Consider the following 20,408-nt stretch of genomic DNA (forward strand, 5'->3'; position numbering starts at 1 on the left):
TAAGTATATCACATCAACTGATTCCCCTTTATCTATATTTTTACTTACTTCCTCATAGAATCTAGATTAGTTTGACATGATCAATTTCTCCTAAAACCATGCTGATTAGAACTCATAATCTTGTTTACACGAATATGCTATTCAATATAATCCCTTCAAATATCTTCCCCACTATTGATGTCAGACAAACTGGTCTATAGCTTCCAGGATCATCCCTGCTTTCCTTTTTGAAGAGTGGCATCACATCAGCTTTGCGCCAATCCTGGGGTACCATGCCTGAGGATAATGAGTCTTGAAAAATTAAAAGTAGTGGGTGTATTCCATCTGGGACTGGAGTTTTATTTACCTTAATATTATCTAGTTATTTCCTGATATCCTCTAAACATAACCCAGTTAATGGTATGGACTTGCATGGTTCCTCTCTTGTGTATACTGAAGAAAAAAACTGGTTAAGTACCTCAGCCTTCTCCCTGTCATTATGTATCATGCTATCCTCCATGCATTTTAATGTACCTATATTGTCCTTCTTAGATTTTTTTGCTATTTATGTACTTAAAGAACCTTTTAGGGTTAGACTTAGAATCCTTTGCTATTAATTTTTCATTTTCAATTTTGGCTAATTTTATTGCTTTTTTGCATGCTTTGTTACATTCCATATATATATATGGAATGTTGAGTCTGTACTATTTTCTTTGAATAATTTAAATGCCCTATGTTTTTTTCCTAATTTCTCTTAACACATTTTTATTTAGCCACATTGGCTTTGATTTTTTTTTATTTTTACAACCATATGGTATTTGTTGATATGTATATTTATTTAACAAAGTTTTAAATATTATCCATTTTATCTTCTGTATTTTTATTAGAGAATATATTGTCCCAATGTATATTATTTAATGATCTCCTTAAATTGTTGAATTTTGCTTTCTTGAAATTAAAAGTCTTAGTTAAACCATTAAGACACTGCATATGAAAAGAGATTTCAAATGTGACCATGTTATGATCACTGTTACCCAAATGTTCTTTGACTTCTATGTCTGATATAATATCTGTATTGTTTGATAGCACTAAATACAATATAGTTTTACTCCTAGTTGGATCCTCTATTAATTGTGACAAGAAGTTATCCCTGAGAACATTTAAAAATCTATCCCCCTTAGCTGAATTACTAGTTTCATTGGCCCAGTTTATATCAGGGTAGTTAAAGTCTCCCATAATTACATACCTCCAAACATTCAAAATTCAAAAGAGGGACAACCCCCCCGGCGGGAAAAATTTGAAATGTCGTGGGCATAAGACCAAGTAATATAAATTTAAAAAATTTGAAATAATGTCATATCTTTTAATACTCTTAGGCAGCAAATCAAACACAAGCTCAAACCACTGGTATAGCTATGTGAGCTCTGTATTTAATTAATCTTTGCAGAGACAGTGCTAAATATTTTTATCTTAATTGGACGTTTAATAATAGATTCTTTTAAACTGCTCTCTGCATTCCTCATTAATATTCTAGATTCTGGCCTTTAAAGTTAGCAAAAATGCACAGTAACACTCTACATAGCATACACTTACATATGCAGTTACACACACACTACATAGCATACGCTTACACATGCAGATACAGACACACACACACACACTACATAGCATACACTTATACATACAGATACACACACACTATATAGCATACACTTATGCATGCAGATACACACACACACACTACATAGCATACACTTACACATGCAGATACACACACACACTACATAGCATACACTTATACATGCAGATACACACACACTATATAGTATACACTTATACATGCAGATACACACACTTCATAGCTTACATCTATACATGCAGACACACACACTACATAGCCGACACTTATGCATGCAGATACACACACATACACTACATAACATACACTTACACATGCAGATACACACACACACTACATAGCATACACTTATACATGCAGATACACACACACTATATAGTATACACTTATACATGCAGATACACACACTTCATAGCTTACATTTATACATGCAGATACACACACACACACTTATGCATACAGATACACACACTACACAGCTTACACTTATACATGCAGATACACACACATACACACTTATAGATACAGATAGACACACACACTACATCATATATGGTATGGCAAAAATTCACTGTATTTGTGCGCGCCTCCCGAAGGTCCGGTATGTAGATGCAGACCCGGCACAATGGAGAGTGGGTGGGGGACACAACACCCCCTGTTAGGATCCAGAGGATAGGCTGCAACTTCAGGCATGTCTGCCACACACGCCCCAAACAAAGACAATGTATCAAATACAAAAAATTCAAGTAGCGCTCTGAAATGCTGGATAGTCGCTCAGTAGTGCTGAGAGCAAGAGGGTAGAAAAATAATGATTCTTCAGGCAACAAAATATAAAAATAGACGACTCTATTCCAAATAGATAAAAAGGACAAAATCTGTAACTCATTGTATGGGTTCCTGGGGTTGGCAAGCACATTAGCTGGTAGTCTGAAGCTGCCACTGTTCGTTACCCTGGTGTTAGCACTGCTCATCATATACAACTAAAGGCATGCTAGTATTATCACCTGGGGTTAGACGTCATCACTACCAGGGGTTATAGGTCACCATTACCTGAGGTCAGAGGGTATACAGCCTTCCTACTCCTGCTTAACCCACACACCATTACTTTTCCACAAGGAAACTAACAGGTATATAACCCTGGGAGAGAAAAGCCAGCTGCTTTTGAGTATGTGCCCAATAGAATTTTTTTTAATGCATGGGGCAATGCGGGACAGATCGCTAGCAACCCGGGACAGCAGGACAGACCCCTAAAATCGGGACTGGCCCGCGAAAATTGGGACAGTTGGGGGGGAATGTAATTACAACACTGTTATTAACAGCCTTACCTATTTGGATTAGTAGTTTTGTAAATACAAGGTGTTTTATGTCCCTTTAACTAAAACAACCAATGTAATGTCTGTATTTAATTGTCAGAACATGCTTGGTGCACCAAGCATGGAAGTGTATTAATAATTAATAATTGTATGTTATTTGATCTTCTTTTCTAAATTACCCTAATAATAACTAAAGCTTGTATTTGTTCACTGTCAACACAAATACAAATAGAAATGATTTTAGTTATGGATTTGATTACTATTTTTTGTAAGACTGTTTATCAAAGTTATGAGCCTTAAAATCTTACTGACATAAGACAAAAAGACAGATTTGAAAAGTCATTCTCAAGTAGGTGATTTGTATTTGTAAGTTGACTGTTGACTTATGTAACAGGCTTATACTAACGTGGGTAGTATGCTCCATTTGCAATAGGTGACTTTCTGTCTTTCTTGTGTTCAGTGATTACATTTTTCTTTATTCTCTTGCTATCTTTATTTTAAAAGCAAGAATGTAAGTTTAGAAGCCGGCCCATTTTTGGTTCACAACCTGGGTTGTCCTTGCTGATTGGACAGCACCAATAAACAAGTGCTGTCCAGGGTACTTAACCAAAAATTGTCTGGCTCCTTAGCTTAGATACCTTCTTTTTCAAATAAAGATAACAAGAGAACGAAGAAAAATTGATAATAGTAGTAAATTAGAAATTTGCTTAAAATTGCATGTTCTATCTGAATCATGAAAGAAAAAAAATTGTGTTTAGTGTCCCTTTAACTGACTTGGATATTTTTTGTCTTTTCACCTGATGTTAAAGAGATCAAGTTGGTCCAAAGTTGCACTTTGTCTATAGACCCCAGTAGTTCATTAATATGCAGTATGTATCATATTTATCTATTATATTCTTTATATAGTTATAGCAGATGTTGTGGTTTGTTCATATTTGCACCTGTTTGATACCACATTAAACATGTCTGGTATCAGAGTGTTACGTGTACTACAAAGATAGTGTAGAAAGATACTCAAAGTGCGCTTTGCTGTGAATGTCTGAGACATTGCCAAAATACATTTCCCCTTGCAGAGATGTACGTGGTTTTGAAAGCTGTTACCTTAGCAGTTATAGGTAACTCTGACTGAGTAAGTAGAATTTATTTTCATTAGTGCTTCACAACCTTTAAACACATAAGACAACATTATAGTTTTGATTTCTAAGACCATAAACCAGTCCTATGAAAAGCTTTTGTGTTTGACAATGCATTTCATAGGAAAATGGGGAAACCTGTACTAATTTGTGATTGGCTGATGTCTGTCACATGGTACAAGGGCTGGCAAATGGGAGGAAAAAATAAATTTGGCAGAATTTTTTTTTACTGCTTTTGTGAAATTCAGAGTAAGCGTTATTGCATTGTGTTTTTATCATGCACTTATTAATTATGCAATTCTACGTATTTAGTGGTCCTTTAAGTAATCAAACACACACAAAATTAGCCCATCCATGCCACTATAGTGATCTTTAACCTTTGTATCTATAGACAGGGCTGATATTATCTGATGGGAGGTTGAAGGATTTGGATTGGGAGTATCCTAAAGCAGAATGGTCTATTTTTGCATGTTGTTGAGCCTACTTAAATGTAAAGATATACGTATTTATATGTCTTGGCATCATTTCCTGTTTAGAGATATTAAAAACATTTGCTTTCCGCTGAAAAAGGATTTTGCATCATTAGAAATCATCCATACAAATTAAATTTACATTGACAAACTGAGTAAATTTTAATTATCCAAAATCGCTATAAAATGAGCACTGCTGTACAAGAGAGTTGAAATGTGTGCACCTGAATTAACACTTGCTGGACCTTTGCCAAGAAAGTCAGGGGTGGGAGGATTAAATCAATATTGACTATGGTAAATATTGTATTATTATAATACATGTTATGTTATCTTCATATAAGTGTCATATTCTGTGCCACTCTTCCTTCTCAAAGACAATGAAGCACATTTGATAATAGAAATAAATTGGAAAGTGGTTTTAAATTGTATGTTCTATCCAAATCATGAAAGAAAATTTTGGGGTTTCCTGTCCCTTTAAGTAACCCTTTCTTGTCTGGTCTCAGCACTTCTCTTTTTTTAAAATGTTATCAATGTTTTTGTTCCTTAACAACCGTAATCTGGGTGTTGCTGGCTTTGTAGATAACATTGATGAAAGATTTAGGTAACAAAGTGAATATTCAGAGCATTATGCAAAACACTCAGCAAAAGGTTAACTTACTGGAAGCGTTACAGTAAATGTGGCCATTTTGGGGCCGATTTAACAAGGGCCGAATGGCATCTAAATGAGCATGTGTGGTGTAACTAATGAAGACTGAATACATTTTAGAAATCAAAAGATCAAAAGAAATATATATTCTGAAATTAGTGGTCTTACTCTGAGCAAAACATTAATGAATAACATTGTTTAAAGGGACATCAAACTGCTGTGCACAACTACAAAAGAATAGTAACTACTCACCATGTTATTGTATTTCATCCTGTTCCTGCAGCTCTTTTTAAACCAGTTTTCCTGTTTTTATAGCTTATGTGTCAGATACTGAAGCTCCGCCTCTTAATACTAGGCATCGTAATCTTGGAGCACAAGTATTCTTGCAGCCTGTGACAGCAGCAGTGTGCATTTGTACATCAACTGTATAAACTGCTTCAGGTTAGGGTGCATAATACAAAGCAGGAGCTGCACATTTTGTGCTGTGGCTGCAAAACTCTATATTATTGTTGAGTGCTTTTTTAAATATATTTTTTGTAACTGTAAAACCGTGTGTGATACAGCTGTCAAAAAGTGGCCAATATTACGGATCTGTGAGTGTGCACTGTTTATATCACAGGCTGTGAGAAATATCTGAGGTTTAAGATGGCGGCGCTCAGTTTTAAGAGGCAGAGCTTCAGTATCTGGCACCTTTAAGCTATTAAAACAGGAAAACTTGCAGCAAAAAGATGAAATGCCACAACATGGTGAGAAGGTACTATTATTTTGTAGTTGTGCAAAGCAGTTTAATGTCCCTTTTAGTTCATATATGTGAGTTAGCTGAAAAAAGAGCACATGCTTCAACTGTCAGGATTAATAGATGAGTCAGGCATGAAAGTGGATGATTAAATGACCATTAAATGCAGTAGAATTGCACGATTGACACATACATAATTAAAAAACAATGACATAGCACTTGCTTTAAATTTCAAATGAGTAGTATATTTTTTCTGTCAAATTTTAAAGTTAATTTAATTTTCCCTCTCCCTGTATCATGTGACAGTCATCAGCCAATCACAAAGTGTAGTTACGTGTATACTGTGCACTCTTGCAGATGCTCTTTAGAAGATGGTGCCCCAGAAGTTCTGCCTATATCTCTCCTTGTCCCCTGCAACAGCCCAGATTAATTGGTTTCTTGTGATTTTATGGAAGGGTCTTGTTGTAAAGTACAGATTATGTTTGATATCCATGAAGCATCACTTCACCTATATTTCCCAGTGTTTCATTACAGTGTGGGCCTTACTTTCATTAACATATATGGTGGAGTGAGGTGCCAAGAACATGATTTATCAAACAAGATCCTCTAGCAACAAGGAAAAAACAACTGCAATTTAATTTATAGCCTATTAATGTCACTGCTACCCTATGCAGTGCACCATTGTATACTACAGTTTTCTACTCTGCAACATGTTACATAGTGTTTGTGGGAGGTCATTAACATATGACCTGTGATTGGCCACAGCAATTGAAAAAAGATAAACATAATCAAAGGGACTTTCCAGGGGTCCATTCTTGGCATCAATACTCAGCAAATGATAATATCAAAAGGACAGTTTTAATGCTTATGAAACACTTTGTATTAATCTCTGTTGCAATATGATTCTTATTTGATGATATATATTATGCACATTGGGCTTTATTGTCCTATTTATATATTTGAAGAAAATAAAAATGGATGTAAACTGGTAAAAATAAATGTCAGCATTGATCTTGGAGGATTCTCTATGAATTCCATCTCAGAGGCCAAAGTCGTATGTTGAATGTATACAAAGAAAGCGGGTCTCAAGCGAAATTTGAAATCCAATGCACCTTTATTGTGAGCAAGCATAGAAAGTAAAATAATAGGACATAAAAACTACATGTAGACTAAGTGGTCAGACGCGTTTCGGCTCACGCCTTCATCTGTGACCTGTACATTATACTCTGCTAAGCATGTATATACCCTAAGGGTATTGCTGATTGGTTAATTGGTGCACAGAACAATCAGTTAATTAAGGTTGAGAGAACACCCTCTTAGGATTTAACCCCTGGAAAAATGCATATAACAGAAAATGCATGTTGTAAACAAACAGATTATCATCAATAAAAGTTTATGTGCAACAGAAAATAATGATAATAATACGCAATACAATAATTATAATAATAATAATAATAATAATGACTGCTGAAAAATGTATATGTACAGACGTGCCTGCTAAAAACATCGCTCAGACATATAAAATTTAATTTCATGAACCAAATGTTATATTTAATCAATGTTAATTAATTTTACCATTGTTTGATTTTTGATTTAAATTTTATTAGAATTTTATTTGATTTTTGTTATGTTGATTGTAGATTCTCAACGTATAAACCTATAATAGTATGCTCCAAAGAAGAGAAAAAAAAAAAAAAAAAAAAAAAAAAAAAGAGAAAAAATAGAAATAGATTTTGACTTGGGAGAAGGTTTCCTGGACTAATGACATATTTTGTCACATAAATTTAAGGACATTTTAAACTATGAAAGTTGTCACTTGAACCATCATCCCTTTGCCAAATCAAACCTCTTTTTCATCAAGAAACTTGATCACTAGATCCTAGGTATTATACCACTTTGAGAGAGCTGCAAAAAACCATAGATTCTCATAGCAAGTGTTTTTCAGCAGTAATTGGTCACGAACATATATTATATGCATTATAGTATTGAGCTTATATAGAGGTTTTGATACGTATGTACCCCTAGTGACCCCTATTGTAACGAACCCCACTCTAATCACTAGCCCTCCCCGAAGAGAAAGTGTGATAATAATAATAAAGTAAGTCACTTATAGACACTCAATTATCTCCTATGGTGTCCATAGCGTCTGGATAAACTGAGTGCTCAGGGTCCAGATAACATGGATGCCTCTTAGTTCTTCCTACCAGGATATCCACTCTATTAAGTGGTTCCATAAGCCTGGCTCTAACATTGTATTGTGATAAATCTGTATTACCAGGGTAGATTTAAATTCCTATTTCCAGACATTTATAATGTCTGAATCAATATTGAAGCCAAATGGTACTCTTGTTCTCAGAACAAAAATCCAAAACGCTTCTCTCTTGGAGAGGATCTCATCCAAATTTCCCCCCCTTAGGGGGCGACGAATTTGTTCTATTACAAGCCACTTGAATGTATTCACTTTACAGTCATGTTTGATTATAAAGTGCTCTGCCAGTGCTGAACATGGAGAGATATTAGAGATATCATTAAGATGTTCTCTGATCCTTTCACGGGCTTCCCTTGTAGTCATACCCACATATTGAAGATTACATGTGTGACATCTGACTAAATAAACAACATATTTGTTCCTACAATTTGAAAAATGTTCCAAATTGTAAATTCTTTGGGTGACGCAAGATTGGAATTGTTTAGAGACCTCAGCATGACCACAGGCTTTACAGTTGGTTTTCCCACATTTGAAGTGACCATGGGTCGCCAGCCAATTGCCTTGCTTGGTCTGAGTACGGATCATACTGGGTGACAAACAATTTCCCAAAGTTTGATTGCGTCTTGAGACGAAGCGAAAACCCCTTTTAATAATAGGGTTTAAAGAAGCGTCTCCCATAAGCATAGGCAAATTCTGTTTAATAATCTTGATTATCTGATCATATTGCCTACTGTACCTGGTACTGAAGATAATCTTTTCTTCTTGTTTAGCTTGACTATTTGGCCTAGATTTGAATCTGTCCCTTAGTAAAAAGGATCTATCCAAAGCTTGTACCTGTCGTATGTTACCTACAAAGTTGACTCACTAGGATTTGGATTGTTATTTATTTTGTTCCACTGGGCACAATCTGTTGACTGGTCGATAGACACACGCTCTATATGAACAGACCACTTTTACATATGCACAAAAGAAAACTTTAAAAAATTATAGATAAATAAAAGAAAAGAGAGAACCTAATTGCTTTAAAAATATTGAGACCTGATCACGAGGTTAGATACGTCACGGGCAATAGAGTCTTTATGAATTGCGCATGATGAGCTATGGTGTCGGAGAGAAACACCCTTCCAGATTCCTCTTCTTCACTAAATTTTACAATGGTATTTTGTACTGCGCTCAAACACAACGCTTAAAAACTCACCTCTTGTGATACAAACACTGAGTGCGCTAATAACACATTCTGTACTAACCTGTCAGTATATACCAGGGTTATAATACAATTTATTTGTTATTTTCTTTAAGACAACCTCCAATTAAAATGTATATACGAAACAATTGAAATTAATATTTATTCCTAAATTCTTGAGATTAGTTAAATTTATAAACACATTGAAATATATTAAGTAGAGACTAGCTTTAAACAACTATGCATGCTTATTCCGTTATAATATTCTATACAACAGATTATAAAATATACCTTTAAAATTAACCTTACTCACAAGGAATTGCATTAAAATACCAGAATATGGACCGCTAACTTCACAGTGTTTAGATAAACAATATACCAAGATACTTCACACAAATCTTATTGGGTCTCAATAGATTTAAGATAACTTTCAGACAAGTATAATTAAGTTATTTAGCCCACAAATGATTCTATATAACTTCAATCAGAAATTGTATATATTATTAATGCAAACAGACAATTTATATGCCAATATGCCTGACCTGAAATTACCTCTTATTTAGCTACAATAAGGCAAATTCTAAAATATATATATAGCAATAACTGTAATTAATTTATATTAAAATACAAAATTATTTCTAAACATTAATATTTAATACCAGTATACCAGTGATGTGCAGTCACTAGAGGCAGGTGAGGCAGTGCTTCACCTCTCATATGGGCAAAAATATATATTTTTTTATTGGCTTTAAAAAAAAAATTGTAATTTTTTTCCCCCAGCATTTTTTTTTCTCACAGCTATATGTTGTGCAATGGAGAGGCACAAGCAGGTCTGCCCACCATTACACAACATGCTGCGCCATCTACTGGATGCAAGTGGTTAAGCTCATTGCATGGCTCATTAACTGCTTATTTGAGGCAGTCCTATTTGGGCTGAACCAATCCAGCAAGAGGCATTAGTAAGTGGAACATAGGGTTGGGGCTGGATGTTAAATCATATAAAACAAAACAAAAACGGAAAAAAAACAACTTTCATATATTTTGTTGCTGTCCTGTGAACCTGCTAGCTTTGCTAAAGTGAAAAAGAGAGTTCTGTTCTTCCCCTCTAAGTGCAGTGGAATGTGCCACTGTCACTTCCTGAATCCTTACAGAGCAGGAGAGAGGCACAGAGAGCAGTGTTTCACCCACATCTTATTAAAGTAAGATTTTACTGAAAAGGATTCTGTTAGTGAAAATGATCATTTAATGAATGTGGTTTAGTGTTTTTTTTACTCTTTTACAGCAGGGTCGTTTTTGTATTTTGTTTACTCAAACTTTACACCCACTAACTTAGCAGCTTGCCTCTGTACTTCACACTAAATTATAGACTAATTTTCTGAACTCTCTGTAGCTCTGCTGTTTTATTACTTTAAAATGCAGTGGTCCCCCCCCCCCCTTGTGTGTGTGTGTGTGTGTCTCTCTCTATCTATCCATCTCTCTCCTTATGTGTTGTTCTCCCCCATGGTCTCTTTCTCTCTCTGTCTCTCTTTCTCCCCCTCTGACTCTCATCCCTTATGTAATGAAGGAATCTATAAGCATAATTTGCAGCATTAAAGTAAAAAGTATGTTTTAAACATATTTTAATGGGCATGGATTTCTAGATCTCATAATCAGAGCAAGCATTGTGTTATCTGGCAAGAGTTTCTGTTACAATCCTTTTAGACTAAAATCAGATGTTTACTAAGTTGACCAGTTTTCCAAGACACCATTTAAAGGGACATGAAACCCATATGAAACCCATATGCAAATTTAAATAACTTTCCAATTTACATCTAATATCTAATTTTCTTCATTCTTTTGATGTCCTTTGTTGAAAATAATATCTAAATATGCTCAGTAGCTGCTGATTGGTGGCTGCACATAGATACCTCATGTGATTGGCTCACCCATGTGCATTGCTATTTCTTCAACAAAGGATATCTAAAGAATGAAGGCGTATCCTAGCCACTGCCTCATCAGCCTCTGACGTCACTGCACGTCACTGCAGTATACTTACTACCCTTGGTCTAATTAATATTAAATATAAAAATAAATTTGCCTTTTAAATCACAACTACGATATAACTATAGTTTTAGATTACCTTTGTTTAAAATATTAAATATACAATTGCTTATACTTTACCAGATCACCAGTTTGAGAATTCAGTTAATATCCAAATATGTCTATCGTAATATGTCTTAGGGGAATTATGTACATTTGTAAGAGAATTAATCTTGATAGTCTCTTATCCACAAAGAGTGTCCCAACAAAGTAATTCCTATACATTTAGCAACTTATTGTATGTATATCTCTTCACATTGGGAATCCTCTGTTTAATCTGATGCCTGTAATAAAAGAAACAGAGTTTTTATTCTGATATTTTTGGAACACATTTTAAATGTATTCATGTAGCTAATCATACAATGCAGCAGATATGTATTTAATATGTATAATCTCTCTCTCTCTCTCTCTCTCTCTCTCTCTGTCTGTCTCTCACTCTCACTCTCACTCTCGCTCTCTCCATATATAGATGTTTTTAATATGATCTGTACATTTTAAAATATTATGAAGATTAGACACAATTCCTTTATCTGAGATTTAGTTTCCTATGTCATACAGAGACTTAAAATGCCAGCTTGTCTGGAAGCTGCGTATGTAGCTCTGCAGGGGATAATTTAACATGTAGATGGTGAGAGCTACAATTCCTTGAGATTCAGCTAGCTTCAATAAAGTTGAATATTGTAGACTGACTACCTCATTGCAGGGGTTCGTCAGCTTCACTAATTGAACAAATTTTTTCCTTTTTCTCTCAGATGGCTGTCTCTTGAGCCTCAGTCCAGTGCCATTTCACATCATTCTTTAGAAGAAGTAGCAGTGGTTTAGCTAATTCTGCATCATTATCAATAAATTTGCAAGAATAATTTGTCATACCCTGGAATGATCTCAATTCCTTTAAGTTAGTTGGGTTCTTAGAATTTATTATAGCTTCCACCTTTTTCCTCTGAGGATTTAACCCTTCAGAAGTAACTTTATGTCCTAAGAAGTTTACACGAGAGCGGCACCATTGAGCTTTTTGTAGGGATAATTTGACACCTGCCCTTTTAAGTTGGCTAAGGATGTGTTTAAGTTCTGTGATGTGTTTTTCAAAGTCTGTGCGTTTGATTACAACATCATCAACATAAGATAAGTTCCCCCTTTCCAGTGCATCAGGCATAGCCTTATGAATGAATACAGCAAATTTATGTCCTGAATTTATGTATCCAAACGGGAGTCTCTGGAATGCATACTGGACCTTTTGGAACGAGAACGCCAGCTTGTACTTGTCATCCTCATGTACCTTTATGGTCCAATATCCCTGTGCACAATCAATGGCAGTGAATATTTTAGATCCCTGCATCTGCGCTAGGCACTGGTCAATATATGGCACAGGTCAGCCAGACATGTACACTCGTTTGTTTATCTGTCTTAAGTCAGCACACAAACGCCATTGTCCATTGGGCTTAAGAACACCAAGAATAGGATAGTTATAAGAGCTGTGCACCTGTCTGATAATACTTCTTTCTTCCAAGTTCCTTATGTTTCTGCAAGAGAATCATATGAGGCTAAAGGAAGTCTGTATTGTTTAACAAAGACAGGTGGTGCATTGGGATCTGTTTGGATTCTTGCAATGTGCAAGTCTGTAGTCCCACAGTCATAGATATCCCTAGCAAAAATATCCTTGTAGTCTATTAAGAGTTCTCGTAGCTGACGGCGTTCATCATCACTGGAACAGCCATTAGCTAAGGAGATTTGCTCTTCGACTATTTGCTGAAATCCTGGAAAGATTTCAGACTGTCCTATCTCATAGGCTTCTTCCAACCTAGATGTGAGATCCCCTTGATTATAATTTACATTGCCCCCATGACTCTGGGTATTGGGGTATTGTTGCTCTTTGATCGGCTGATCAAATACTAGAGAGGCTTCTTCAATTTTATAGATGCCTTCCCAGATCTGAGCTGAAGGGATAAATAGACTGAATTGTAAATAGTCTCTCTGGCATAGATGCAAATTATTTTTCTATTAATTGTTCTTCAGTTAAGTACCCTTCAGGTATAAGCCCAACTACATTATTCTGGAATCCAAAAGTGTAATAACTTGATTCCAGCACATATCCTATGGTAGTTCCCTTGGATAAGGTGATATCCTGTGGGGTCATGTTATGCACAATAACATGTATTGGAATAGTTCCAATATTTACCATAGGAGTATGGGTCATTGTTATACCCAGACTTTGCATTCTATAGGAGATGCAAATGAGTGTTTCAGAAGTTTTACCTGTAAGGATAAGAGGAATTTATCAGCCCCAGCAGGGATTACAACATCATTAGACACCTGCATATTCACAGCATATGGCAATTGCTGATTTTATTTCAAGGCTGTATTTTCATCCTGAAATACTTCAGGGTCCCCCTTTAACCTGCTCCAGAGGTAAAGGTTAATCAAATCTATTTGTATGGCATATCTATGTAAGAGATCATTGCCGATCTATATTTGATTATGGGGAGTATTTAAAACTAAAAACAGGTGCTTCGCTGATTACCTATAGAGATAGATAAACATTTAGCTGTGATGTTATAGCTTTCACATTTGTCATGGACCAAGAGATCTTGGGGAGAAAGATATTTAATCACTTTAGGTTCAGTTATCTGCTTTAATAAGCCTTCACTTATATAGCTAGCTTCCTGTTTTAAGTTCAATTTAGCATACTTGGTTTTACCAAGGCCATGCACCTGTATAGCGATGAATAGATAATCTTTAACTTTCTCAATTTCTGCAAAGAATTGCGAATGATCTCCCCCTTTAGGGGACTTAGCGTCCCCCTTGCGGAGAGATATGGTTAATACATCGCCAACTAAGGAAATATTTGCTATCTTTCCAGGCGAAATTTTAAAAGTATTACCATCAGAGCCACTTAAAGGATTCTGATCATCTATTTGTAGGATAGTGATTTCAGGTACAGAGTCATTCCTGAAATGAATCTCGACAGCATCTGGCTTCTCTTCCACCACGTGACAGTTATGTCAGGTGCGAGATATACCAGACTGCTCATAATTAATAGGCCTTTTTACTTGTGACCAAATTACATTATTTATGCAATCAATTATGGTGCTTAATCGCTTCAAGAGATCACTACCAATAATTAAACGATCAGTTGGCAGATCCACTATAATGACAGAGTGTCTTATTACCCTGTTCCCCAGCCTTAGTTTTAACCATGCCATACTGTAGACTTTGAGAGAGTCACCCCTACACCTATTAGTGAACCATCAAATTCTTTTATCTTAGGTTTGTGGGGTGTTAGCTCATTTAGCTGTGTGTAGTACCTGTGGGATAAAATAGTTGTCTGAGATCCAGTATCAATTAATCCCATGATAGGGTTAGCAACTGAATCTTGGAGCTCAGCTAATACATAATATATCCCTGCAGTTTCTACAATTTCACACATAAAATTAGCATGATTACACATCTGTGGGCTTCGCCACGAGTTACCTGAATCCGCCACGTTACATGATGCAGAAGAATTTTTACTCTTACCAGTCATACTCTCTACGATAGGGCTGACAGGGTTTCTTTGTACTGCATCTGTGGGAATAAGGTTAGGAACATAAGGTTAGGAAAACTGCAAAGGAAGAGGTTTGTTAGAGCTTCCAGGCTGAGGTTTCTCCTCATCACAGCTAAAACGTCTGTTTCTGGGCTGTAGGGAGAGAACATGATTAGTACCATTATTACATTTTATCATTTAATTTGGTATATCTCTCCCCTCTCTCTCAGGTAATACAGCAGTATTTATAACTGTGCCTGTGGCCCACTGCTGGCCACTGGCTGTACCCCTAAAAAGGGATTATTAGGGTGCTGAGCCATCAAAGTTTGACTCATATTAGTAAATAGTGTATATAATTGACTTATTTGCATATTGAGTTGGCCCACTTGATTGGACAAGCTATTTCTACCCATGGACTGATTTTTTGATATCCCATGGTATTGATTCCTGGATCATTGGGATCTCTATGAATCATAGCTATTGTTCCTATTTTTACGTGGTTGTCTTTGGGGTTCAACTTGTTCAGCGTTAATATCTTGGGTAGCTCTATTTACTTGGGGTGTCTGGTTACCCTGAGAGTATCTTCGCCACTTTTGGTATTTATTTTTACGGGGGTACCAATTACCTTGTGGGTGTTCATCTCTTTGTGGATAATTATTTAACTGGGTATGCCCCCCCTTTTGAGTATATTCTCTCTGCACCACGGCCTGTGATGGGGTAGGGGCAGAGTTAAAACTTTGTGGGGAAGGCCTGTTTTCTCGGGCCACTTCCGCATAAGTTTTCTTGTTAGACTCCAAATTGAGGGGGCTAGGTGACACCTTAGTTTCTGCCACAATTTTGGGGCTGGGCCTTGGCTCCCTTTTAATCCTCTTTTCACCAGACTGCTGAATAGAGTATACCTTTATACTCTCTTTGATCAGCCAGTTAAATGAGCAGTCCTCATCAAAATCTCTAGATAAGTTAAGTGTGATGTGTGCGGACAATGCTTCGTAAAATATATTCACAAACTCTGAGCTTTCAACTATGGGGTAATCTTCAGCCATACTGTACGCACCTTTTAGTACAGAAAGGAATTTAATTGGGCTTTGATTCGCGCCACATTTAAAACCGTATACAGCCACTTTAGCAGCAGCAGTCGTGCGATAAAAACCAAATTCCTTTTTGCACTGATTTTTCATTTCACTCCAGGAATGAATAATGATATCCTTTGTGATGTTTACCCTCAAATACCCAGGGCAGAAATTCAATTTTTGACTGCTCACTAGTAACATTCATTATGGATAAAGCATTTTCATAAGTCACTAAGTGGTCAATTATAGAATTGGTTCCCTTGTTGGAAGACTTAGGTATTGCACCACTTAAAATTGTTATTATTTTATGGGTGTCATATATTTTATTAGATGTATCTTGGGCTTTCCTAGGGACCTTATTTTTGGGGCTGGAGCGTTCCCTATCTGCCTTTTTACTATGGGGAGAGCCCTTATGTACATTAGTACTACGTGGGCTATTTGGGTAGCTGGCTCCGCCCTCTGACTCACTATAATCACTGTCCTCCCCCTCTGAAGTGTAGCAGTCCCCTGAATTTAAAACATGCTGTGACTGTCTATGTTGGAAGTTTATCTCTGAGCCAATCAGTGACCTATGTTTAAACTCTTCCCTAAAGTTCTGTAATTCACTTCTCATTAATTCTTTAAGGTTTTTTAAAGTATCTGCATTTTCCTCTTTGCTAACAGAAGGGGGCGTATTATTGCTAGCCTGCCTTTTCAGTTCACTAAGTTCTTTCTGGCTTTGCGCGAGATCTTTATTTAACTCTTGTATTTTGGCTAGTAAATTTAGTTTATGCTTATCTAATGCGGCCATGTCTTGCTTAAATGTAACAATTTAATTTTCAGCCATTTCTAGACTCTCTTCGCACTTGCGTGATGAGCGAATATAATCTTATAGCCCCTGTATTTGCAATTCCTTTTCTATTAAGGAGTGTGGACATTTCATCAATAATGCATATTACAAGGGGCCAGGATTTGCGTATTAGTTCATCCTGTTTTTTGAGATTTTTGCATTGATTAATTTTTAATAATTCTTGGAACAATTCACTTTTTTCATTCCACCTTCCATTATCAATAGCAATATCTTTGGCCTTAATTGCATGCATATCCATATAATCATTTAAATCACCCACAATATTACACCTCTTTTTAATGTGGCCCATAATGTCAATCTTAAGAAAATCGCCCTTTGTGAGGGGTAATTTTGGGGAACATATTAGTATAGATTAATTTGATTCCCTTCTAGTAACAGACATTATTATTTTGGCTTAGAATTTGGTTAAATTTAAAAAACTAATATAATTTTGACCAACAAGAGAGAAAGAAAAAAAAATATTTTAAAACATTAATATCAATTTTGAAATATTAATAATAATAAAAATAAATATTTTTTTATATTTTTTTTTAGAAAAAACAACTTTTTTTTCTCTAAATAGTAATCTCTATTTACTACAAAATATGTTATATCAATATGATAAATATAAAAATCTTCTAGCTGTGCCTCCGGATATTATGTCATACTATTTACCCTGAGTATTTCAAGATTAAACATGAATATACTCCCCTTATAATATCTTAAATATGCGTTTAAAAATCCTATTTTCTATGAAAAGATTTAAAAGGATTATAATACCTTCATCATGGACTCAAATACTTTCTCAGTTATCATCTTATCACATACATACCTTGAGACCAGCAATCAGATGTAATTTCACATAATTATATCTATACTGGACTACTATCCCATATTAATATAAATATTGCATATCTGTACATCTCTTGCTGAATGTATAAAACATTTGATATTATTTACAGCAACAATTACATATACACTTATTAGATCTTATGCGTTAGACACATCTCCCAGGTTCATATATATATATATATATATATATATGTCATTTGAGTATTTTAAATAGATTTGAAAATTATAGACACATTATTTATATGACTTCCTAGGTATACATTAATTTATCTAAGAATTATGTAGATAATTTGTTATCAAAAGTACATGGGTTAAGATGTTTTGAAATATTGATTCTTAGGCTTTCAACTTCCCATATGTCTGTAGGTAAATTGAGTTCAGAATCTTTGTGTATCTAAAACTCAGCATAGCACAATTTAACACTTAGACGATAAGGGCTATATCCTCTGAGTATGTTTGTATATTCCATTATCAGTTCAGACTGAGCGCCTCTTTCTCCCAGGGGGCCTGAAATGTGTACCTAGTCACAGCAAGGGGGGGTCTGTGTCATCCTGAGATTTTACAGATATGAGTCCCTTTGCTCTCTGATGTTCTGTAATCAGGAAAAGGCATCTCATGTCTGACCTTAGATTTACAATACACAGATATATATATATATATATATATATATATATATACACATACATATACATATTTAGACATGTATATGTACTGTATGTATCTCAATGTTAAAGAGCCCTTTGCCTGCCTTTTTTTTCTAACTCCTGAGACCTCATATCTTTGAGACCTTTTTTGTGCAATATTTGTTTTTAATAATATTTATTAGATCATGTTATTATGAGTGTAGGCATTAACCAGCACATCTGTTATTTAATTAGCATCCCATTACAGAAGCGAGACAAGTAACAGCTCACATGATATAAGAATATTTAGCTCTTTCTATATAACCTCCATATGTCAATAGTGTTTAGATTTTTATGATATCTTAAAATTGCTAATATATTATGTAATAATGTAAATAGAAAACATGGGTAAACCCCTCATAATTACCTACAAGTGAACTTATATATTAGGCTTAAAAAAATATGTTACTTTAATATTTAGGAGCCTATTTATTATTAATGTGCGAGCGGACATGATACGATGTAGCGTATCATGTCCGCCGCACATCGATAAATGCCGACAGCGTACGCTGTGGGCATTTATCATTACACAAGCAATTCTTGGAAACTGCTTGTGCAGTGCCGCCCCCCTGCAGATTTGCGGCCGCTAGCAGGGAGTGTTAATCAGCTTGATCGTATAGGATCGGACTGATTGATGTCCGCGGCCTCAGAGCAGGCGGACAAGTTATGGAGCAGCGGTCTTTAAACCGCTGCTTTATAACTGCTGTTTCCAGCAAGCATGAAGACTCGCGCGGAAACAGGGGCATCAAACTTCATTCGGAGCTTGATAATTTGGCCCCCATATATTAATTCTGGTTTTGTTTTTAGCAAAACCGTCTCTCCCAGTTGTTTTATGGTCCAAGACAAAACATCACTGCTGCTATGTAGCCCAATGTTTATCAAGGTTTACAGCCACGCATGTAAAAGTGCATAATAATAAAATGCTCTTTAACAGGATATGGCCATTGATTAGTAGCTATGGGATTGTCACTCCTGATTGGTTCACTGTTCTGGTCCTGTTCAGGAGCAATAATGCATTTTGGCTTCTTAATTTATTTTAACTATGTGTTTACTCCCTTTGTTTAACAAAATGGCAGTCTGTTCTACAAATATTTGTGTTAAAAATATATTGGTTTGTTACTCAATTGAGGTATTCTACACATTTTTACATTGCTAATGAACCTTTAATTTTGTGTTGTAGGTGTTTTATTATCAGAATGGAGTATCCTATTCCCAAGGAAATTTTAAAAACCGAGTAACTGCTGCAATAAGCCCGGGAAATGCAACAATAACCATATCCAACATGCAGCCACAAGAGACCGGATTCTACAGCTGTGAAGTATTGAATCCACCTGACCCAATAAGTCAGGGAAAGATTCAACTCACTGTATTGGGTACTTCTATCTATTTCAATTACATTTTATAATTTGATAAAAAAAAAAATTATAAATCAAAGAAGACAATAATTACAGGTTTATACCTTTCTAATCAAAATAACTAGCTTCAATATATTCTTGAAAAAATAAAGATAGTGAGTGCGCCCAAGGCTAAAGATACTATAAAGCATGTATTAACATCCGGATTGGATAGTTTATATGATAATTACAATATTAAAATCACAAAAATACATATAAAAGCGGGACGTCTCCCAATGCTTGTAAAAAGATGAATTCATAAAATGTGCTAATTCATAAAAATGCTAAAATATCCAAACCTACATATGCGTGCTTAAATATTATGGTAATATCAAAAACAAAATATGCGTTAATGCAGATAACCAAGAACAATGTGAAGATAACAGTGGATAAAATACAAAAGTTCATCCGTTGTGTAATAGGGCATAAATCAACTGCCTTATGGGCAAAAAAGTTTAAAGCATAGAGCACAAGTCAATTCTGCTGCAAATAGTGCGTTATCTACTTCTTAGCAAACAAAAACAGTCAATAGGACTATCCAAAGTGTGTGTATAAGTTGCTCCAAAGGTAAGTGTGATATTAGACTTACTTTTTCTCGCTGATTATCTCTACACAGGAGATTTTCTTGGTTGATAGGATCAGTATTTTCCACAGCGTTTAGCCGTTCTGTATT

General features: G+C 35.4%; 1 protein-coding gene across 1 annotated transcript in view; it reads left to right on the forward strand.

Annotated features, from left to right (window-relative positions):
- The window catches only part of VSIG1 (V-set and immunoglobulin domain containing 1), a 103,427-nt gene that overhangs the window by 14,908 nt on the left and 68,111 nt on the right, over nt 1–20,408 (forward strand). Inside the window, exon 4 of the mRNA XM_053714188.1 lies at nt 19,522–19,714. Coding sequence (XP_053570163.1) covers nt 19,522–19,714 — 193 coding nt within the window. The remainder of the gene's footprint in view (nt 1–19,521; nt 19,715–20,408) is intronic.

Source organism: Bombina bombina, chromosome 1 (assembly GCF_027579735.1).
Source record: "Bombina bombina isolate aBomBom1 chromosome 1, aBomBom1.pri, whole genome shotgun sequence".
Taxonomy (NCBI): domain Eukaryota; kingdom Metazoa; phylum Chordata; class Amphibia; order Anura; family Bombinatoridae; genus Bombina; species Bombina bombina.